Source organism: Rhagoletis pomonella, unplaced genomic scaffold (genome assembly GCF_013731165.1).
Source record: "Rhagoletis pomonella isolate Grant_MI unplaced genomic scaffold, Rhpom_1.0 Rhpom_scaffold_00002, whole genome shotgun sequence".
Lineage (NCBI taxonomy): Eukaryota > Metazoa > Arthropoda > Insecta > Diptera > Tephritidae > Rhagoletis > Rhagoletis pomonella.
In genome coordinates, this window is record NW_023458556.1 from 108610237 (window position 1) to 108618842 (window position 8606).

The 8606-nt window shown below is 34.9% G+C and overlaps 1 protein-coding gene across 1 annotated transcript; it reads left to right on the top strand.

The window, feature by feature from the left end:
• The first annotated feature begins 2710 nt into the window (after nucleotides 1–2710).
• LOC118734309 (frizzled-4) lies at nucleotides 2711–5543 on the top strand. The gene is made up of 3 exons (XM_036464031.1): nucleotides 2711–3887; nucleotides 3951–4198; nucleotides 4261–5543. The coding sequence occupies exons 1-3, from the start codon at nucleotides 2929–2931 to the stop codon at nucleotides 4986–4988; spliced, it is 1935 nt and encodes a 644-aa protein (XP_036319924.1). The 5' UTR covers nucleotides 2711–2928; the 3' UTR covers nucleotides 4989–5543.
• The last annotated feature ends 3063 nt before the right edge of the window (nucleotides 5544–8606 follow it).

Sequence of the window (8606 nt, forward strand, 5' to 3'; positions counted from 1 at the left end):
TCTACAAGAAATGCACTTTTATATAGTAAAAAGTGAAAAAGGCCGTCAGAAAAAAAAATTAAAAATCAACGCGATTTTTCACACGCTGAAAACTTGCACTTGTTTTACTAAAATTACATAACCGATGTACCTGCATACCCAGAATATTTCTAAAAATTCTGACAAAAAAGTTCAAAATTTAGATGAAAATTTTTTGAATTTTTCTAATTTCTGTATAAAGTTTGAGAGTTTGACTTATGTGGTTTTGGTTAAAGCATGAACCATATTTTTATAAAAAACTTTTACTTGAAAAACATTGGAAATATTTAACAAAAATCAAGATGCACTCGCCATTTGCTCGACCATTTTTACTGTAGCTTTAGTTGAACTTAAATTTTCTAATGAATTGCTTGCTTTTAGTTATGTTAAACATATGTTTTATGTTAATATCTATCTAGATTTTAATCCAAAATAAACCGCAAATTACCATAGATTTATTTACTTTATTTTTATTCTTCGTATATAATATCATAAAAATAAATTTTTATTTTTTTTTATTAAAAAAATTCATTGGAACGCAGAAATGTACACAAAAACTTTATGAAATTGAATTCTAAAGATAGGTATGGTGTTTTGTTTTGCTTTGAGCACGCAAAAAATTGTATTCACAGTTTTACAAAATATTTTAAATTTAAAATAAAGGATATACAAGGATAAAATATACACTGGCCCACAAAAAATAGCAGTGCAACATTTTGACCAGTTCTGACTATTTTTATATTTTAATGTTCATTAATTTTTTATAAGTATAGCTCATTAGATATATGACAAGACAATATACAAATTTTCATAAATCCAAGTTTCAAGCTTTGTACGAAAATTAGAAATATGTATCAACAAATTTCTACTAGATTGCATGTAATTTCAAAATTCTTTTATCAGAATTAAAAATTTTTAGTACGCAGTTGTATAGCCCATTTAATTCTAGTATTATAAAGTCCAAATTTAAAGTGTCTTAAAATTCGAGTTGATTTTTGAAAATTTTTCTTGCTGGTGGTGTTAAGCATTTTCTTTCATCAGCAAGAAAATTTTTTAAAAATAAACGCGAATTTTAATACGCTTTAAATTAGTACTTTATAATACTAAAATTAAATGGGCTATAAAACTGCTTACTCAAAATTTTCAATTCTGATAAAAGAATTTTGAAATTACATGCAATTTAGTAGAAATTTGTTGATATACATTTCTAATTTTCGTACAAAGCTTGAAACTTGGATTTATGAACATTTGTATATTGTCTTATCATATATCTAATGAGCTATACTTTTATAAAAAACAATATTCAATTCCAACTTTGTTATATTAAATGATATTATTTTTTTCACTTATGTTTATTTATTTATTTTTACTAGTTTTCATTTAAGATATAGTTCGATCAATAACAGAAACAACATAAATAAGGGTTTCAAAAATTGCACCAAGTTCACAAAAAGAACCAAACTTCAAACTCGAAAATTTTCTCAAAATTCTGAACAAAAAATCTTCTACAAACAAAAATTTCTAGTCGGCGTCCACCAAAGCCATCAGGACAATACTATTGTATTTTTTGTAGTTAAAATACTCTGAACCGCAGTTTGCAGGCGCCTGAATCGCTATATGTTTTCCATCCAATGCCCCACAGCTATTAGGGAAATCCCATCGCTGGTCAAAACGGTCGGCAACCTTTGACCATTCTTCATGAGTACTAGGAACCTTGATGAGTAATAGACTTTGCACTTTGTCACTGATTAAAAAAAATTACATGAATACTCACCTTTAAAAAATCATCTTTTAAAGTTCGAAAATAGCCCGACATGTCTCATGTATTACATGACAGATGGTGGTTTTCCCGATTAGGAAAACAGTCATAAGGCTAGAGAAGCTATCGCCTGTTGCCAAGTAGCATAAAGTTACGGCCAATCTTTCGCCCACCGAAATCGCTTCTCGGAACCTTGTGGTATGTTTGAATATATATGGGAAATCAAAATCCTCCATACTCATCCTCAAAAAGTTTTTTAGCCACTTTGGATCCTGCCGAACTAGCTTAGAGCGCAGTGTAAAATAAAAACCACAGGTGGCTCTATCTCTCAGACCTGGCCGAATCCACCATTGCTCTTGCTTCCTCTGTTGGTTTCTCTTCTTTTTCCACGTCCTTAGTGTTTTTACTACACATAGCGCTGCAGTAGTTACAGGAATTTGTTTATTTTTGCGCATTACTTTTCGTATAAATTATTTTCGTACTTTTTTTTAACAATTTTTCTTTTATCAGCTGACAGTCTGTCAAACAATTTCACTTCACGTTTGACATCATTAATGAAAACGGAATGTCAAGCACCTGACACCAAAATTTTACGATAGTCTTTGACATGCACTGCTATATCGACATTTGGTCAGTTTTTATGAAGTAATGAAAACGCGTTTGACACCAGATTGACAGCTGTCAGATGAAGGCAGTTTTTGATGTCAGTGATTTTGACCTAATGAAAACCAGCCTTATCAGTCAAAACTGAAATGGCCGCTGACTGACAGTCAACCACAAAAACGAAAACGAGCGGCCACACTTTCAAACGGGAATTTGCGTAAAAATGCCGATTTTGATCGCCTATGTGTACACATTATGCACCGAGTGGAAATTGTTCCCTGCATGGAAGCAAAATATCGATATTTTCGACGTATCGATGTCTTTCCGAAATCACTATTAGGTATCGAGGGATCACAGTACCACATACTACCATATATTTTTTCTAATTTGTGGTACTACATTTTGGCTTATATTAGTAGTTTGTTCTTCATACTTATGTTTTTGCAGTATCTGATGAAAAATGGTTATTTAAAGGAAAAAATTATGTGGTTTTAATAAATGCGAAAATCTCTAATAAAGAAGGGCAATATTTTTTAAGTTGAGAAACGATGTCATCAGACGCTAGTTTTTGGAAATTATTTATTATAGCGAGTTTTATAGTTCACTCACTAAATGGAGATACAACTCCTTTACGACAGTGTGAATCGATCCGTATTGAAATGTGTCGCGGTATTGGCTATAATGAAACGTCAATGCCTAATTTAGTGGGCCATGAACTTCAAGGAGATGTGGAATTTACTTTGCAAACATTTGCACCACTGATTGAGTATGTGTGCAGCGCTCAACTCAAGTTGTTTTTATGCGCCGCTTATGTCCCTTTATGCACACCGAAAGTTCCCCTTCCAATTGGACCATGTAGAAATTTGTGTGAAAGCGTAAGGATGCGCTGCCACCCAGTGCTTCAAGGTTTTGGGTTCCCTTGGCCCCCGGCCCTGGATTGTAATAGATTTCCCAAAGAGAATAATCATGAAACAATGTGTATTGAGGGACCTGATGAAACACACACCGACGTGGGGGAAGGGGAAAGCTTTGGAGGAGCTCCAATAAACAAGTTGCCCTCAGCAACCCTTTCGCTGGAATGTCCTGGATTATCAAAGTCGCATATGTATGTAAAACTTTATCGATCTGGACGCTGTGCGCCATTATGCGAAGCTGATATATTATTTGGTCAACATGAAAAACATTTGGCAGAACTGTGGGTGGCTACATGGACATATGCTGAAATATTTTTGGCGTTGTTTGCTACATTGAGTCTTATACTAAGTGACAATTCAAAAAAGAATAACAATCAAAAATGGACGCGGGTTTTAACTCCGTTTGTTTGGTGCCATTTCATGGTTTCCTTAGGATGGACTGTACGTTTTATAGTAGGTAGAACTGGCACATCGTGTGGGTACGATCCGCAGCTACCAAATGTGCTGCTCTTACTGGTAGATGGCCTTTCGAATGCAGCTTGTGCGACGACATTTTTGCTTCGTTATTATTTTTTTATGGCTTCTTGCGCCTGGTAAATTGAGTAAATATACATAGTGATCATTATTTTATTACATAGCTTTATTTTTTTGTTAAGGTGGGCCATACTTTGTCTTACATGGCATAGAGATGTGCGGCGTATCAACCCGGATGAGTTAGAAAATTATTCAATTGACAACTCGGCTACTTGGGTAAGGAAAAGTCGTCCAGCAAATATCGAAAAACGAAACGAAAATTTGGCGATAATGGAAAGTAACTTTGCTAGTTTTGCGGCCTGGGGTCTTCCAGCATTTCAGACTGCTGCCGTAATTGTGGCTCGACTTGTTGATGCTGACGAACTACTGGGTAAGTAATAGATTTATTGGTTTTGTGTTGTTATTTAATTGTTGTCTCTATTTCACATATAGGCGCCTGTTTTGTTGGAAATCAATCGGATAAAGGTTTGCAAATATTAGTGGCAACACCGCTTTTTTGCTATTGGATTTTTGGCACAATGAATCTTGGCTCAGGATATCTAGTGTATCGTCGGTATAAATCTATATTGAAAAATATGTCAACTCATATTATCAAGCAACAATTGGAGACTAAATGTCCAAGCTACGACTTTGGAAAATTTTTATTCATATACTGCATACCTTGCGCCTTGCTTTTATTTGCGGCGATTTATGAATTTGCGAACATTGATATTTGGCTTAATATACCAGCATACTTGGTTGCTTCAGAAGGTTTTACAACACCAATGTGGCCATTTTTGACAAAAGCTTTTATGGAAATAACATTGGGAATTATTTGTTTTGCCTGGTTTCTTGGCCCACGAATTTCTGTAATATATAAACAGCAGGTAAAGATGCGCAATACAAAAGAAGGACCATTACCCACAAATACGCAAAGGTCCAGTCGCAATGCAAACCATAATTATAGTTACAGTACGGCATCTTATCAAACTATGCGCCCCGCAATAAATGCATATTCACAACGACGATCCCCAATGAGTTTTTCTATGTATCAATTATCTAAATATTCCAACAAAAAAGCCCAAAGTATCCACAATCCAAAGAATCTACAGAAGAGCCGTTATTATGTAAGACCAGCACAAATGCATTTTGAATGTTGTGGAGACGAAACTATTTTGTAACTGCATATTTAGTTTTCTTGCCTCAAACTGTGTAACAATAAGACTGTGATAAACATAGCAGTATAAATTTTTTCCAAACTTCTATTTGTAGATTACTTATACTAATGTAGCTATAAATGTTATGTACTGCCTAGAGGAAAACGTACTTAGTTCTTGTATTACTTTTGAAAAGTGCCATTAATTCTAACTGTAAAATAGTCTTATATCCTAGAAGCTATGAAGGTGTCAAAATACACACGTATTTTATGATTAATATGTACATACCTATATACATATTTAACAATGCAGCTATCTGTGGTGTACAACTGCAAAGCGTATGAATCAAACGGTTTAATCAAGAAGCGAAGTAACATATGTAAATGAAAGATAAAACTAAAAATTCTTTAAATGTGCTTTATTTGTGCCTAATGATTATAATACATAATTAAGAAAGTAATTGTAAATATTTCGGAATTCTAAGCATATTTGTAACACCTGTATGTATATGCAAATGTACGTATGTAGTATGTATTTATACACACATACATGACTGTAAAATATAATTATTAAAACTAGCAAATTATATTTTTTTTTTGGAAAAATATTAGGCACTGGCCCTTATTATGAGTTGCATTCGAATTTCGATCTTCGTTGGTTATCGAAGATCAAAAGTGAGATTCGTAGTATGAGCTATGCAACCGTGTCGAGATTTTCGTGGAGTATCGAATTTTCTGTCGAACAGAATTTTGCTTTCGATGGTGTATGGAAGTGTTAGAAAATTGTGAAAAATGTATGATTTTGCATTTGTTTTTTTACTTTTTGGCGGACACTAATTTTAAACAATTTTTATTAATTTCACGCAGTTCTAACGTCGTGAATACTAAACACAAGCTCGAAAGGCTGGGTTTACTTGTGAAAGAAAATCCCAATACTCAGTCGGCACGATCTCGGAGAACAAAATCGTTGCTGTTGCATAGTGAAATAATATATACTAGTGAACCCGCATGGCGTTAAGACGCCAAAATTGAGTTTAACCTTTTAAACAGATGGCAACACTATTCACAAACCTTAATAAATATTGCAAATGTTTCAAGTAAATTCGTCCATCCCTTTTGAACGAAGAGAGGTCTCACATGGCGTCGGTTTTTCATTTCCTCAAAATTCAAACCACCGTGCATCGCTAAAAAAGGTCGTAACTTCAAAAAATAAAACCTTAATGCATATTTGGAATGACGGTGCTGATCTGATGACCTTCACATTAAAGATCTGATGACCGTAACAAAAAAATTGTTTATTTATAAAAATTAACTCAAACCAATGTTTTCGGTATATTATGGGTTTATTCGAAAGAAAGATTCCCATTAGTTATGGAGCTCGATTTCATCATGTGACTGTCTTCGCAGTAGCGCATCCTGTTCACCCAGTTCCCCAAAACCTTGTTGATGACATACGCCTTAAAGGTCTGAATCGTTAATAGATTGTTCGCATTATATCGGTCCTTCACGGCATGGCACAAAAAAGTCTAAGGGCGTGAAATCACGGCTCCAAGGGGGCCAATTGACTTCACCGAGACAGCTGATAACACAATTACCGAACTTTATCGCTCAAAATAAAATTCGAATAGATGGCAACCCTAACAAAAATATTTTCAAACTAAAGTTCTGAACACATTGAAAACGACGAGCTACCGACCACAGCTTCCAATTTGTCATCTTATCTAAGCGCTTTGTCGATGGCGACATGATTTCTTTGAACGCGGCAGCGACATCATGAATTTGTATGAGTTTGACATAAAAGAAGAGGAAGAACCTTATCTGTCGCCAGAAAAATAGAATAGATCTAATCTGGCCACAACCACAGCCGTCGCGTAGCCCGGTCGTCGCCAAAATAATTGGCCCGTAGTCATAGTCAAAATAAAATCGACTTTAAAGTTAGTTGCAGCTTTTTGACATAATTTTCAATGGGATATCTGTCAAAAAAGCTGCAACTAACTTTAAAGTCGACTTTATTTTGACTATGACTACGGGCCATTATCTACATAAGAGTACGTGTTAAAATAATTTGACAGCTGTGGTTTGTAGCTCGTCGTTTTCATTGTGTTCGGGCTATAAAGTTTTATTCAGCCCTATTCTGCATTTCGATTACGTTCCCGCATTCCGCTCCGCTGGAATCGAACTTAAGCTCGTCGGCGATTTCAAGCATCCGTTGATGGTTACCCCAGCAACGAGTACATGTGTGAGTGTCGGGTCGAATGTCGGGTGCTTGAAGCTTGTCCGGCGACACTCAAGCATAAAGCGTCAACACCATTTGCAATAAAATTTCGTAGTGGGCGGACGTAAACATGTCTTCATCGGATGCCGATTTTTTGCTACTTGCCACTAAAATCTTTATCTTCCGCGAACTTGCTCATTTTACATATCACAACAAACTAACACACTAATGCTTGTCAACGCTTTGCGCCACTATCAAACAGACCGCTTGTCAAGCGGTCGCGTTGATGGAAAATCAAAAATTTTTGATTTTCCATCAACACGAGCCGACAACAAGTACGTGTGACACGACGATCTCCGATTGCCTCGGTTGCTGGGGTAACCATCAACGGATGCTTGAAATCGCCGACGAGCTTTAGGTATTCTGCGTTACGATCGAAACGAAAGGAGAAGAGGAAGACAGAAAACATCTTTCGAAATTAGCTGTTTGCCTAGGAATGTTTGAAATCGAAACAAAACAAAGAGATATTTGCCACCAAACTATAGCAGCACATGAAGTTAAAGTTTGTAAATATTTTAAAATAACTAAATATACCTAGCATCACTGTAATTTAAAAATAAAATTTAAGTGGATACATAATTATAATGAAATCCATAGCCGCGGCGTTATTGCTTGAAGAGAAGAACGAGTCCCAGATTGCTGATGCGGAAGTTGAAAGGCGGAGATTTAGGGACATGTTTGATCTTTTTTAGATGAGTGAAGAGTCATAAGGAATTCATCTTGTACTCTATTACTCATCGTTTAAAGTCAGTGAAATTATAAACGTTGTTTAGAGCAGTCCACAACATTTGCATTTACTACAGAGTGGAAAATTTGAACTCAAACCCATTTTAAAAGCCGTCAGGAGGAGGGGAAGAACAAAGCTTATCTTTCCATAGCAAATCGAATTCGAAACATACGCACCTCTTTTTAAAAAGTTAGTAAAAACGAGTGCAATAATAAAAGCAACTTTTTTATGTAACTTCACATTTTATGTATGTATGTATGTATCTATGTGCATACATCGATTAATTTTATATAAAAAGAATAAATTGTATTCAGTGCATTCACAGTCTTATTTATATATAATGTAAAAAAAACCGGTAATTCTCTAGGGTGGGGTAACAACTCCTAAAAAAGGTGCGGAAAATTCGGGAGGGGTACCAAACGACGCGTTTCGGCCCCCTAATAACAATCCGGAGGGGGGAGATAATATTATTAACCATTTAAAAGTTATGAACAAAAAACTTTTGTTAAATTTCGTTGTTTTCTATGGGCAATTACACCGACAAAGATTCACTAAATCACCTGTTCTCACTTTTTAAACACTATTAAAATATATAATTTAACTTATTTATTAAAGAAACACATAGTTTTATCAACCTAAGA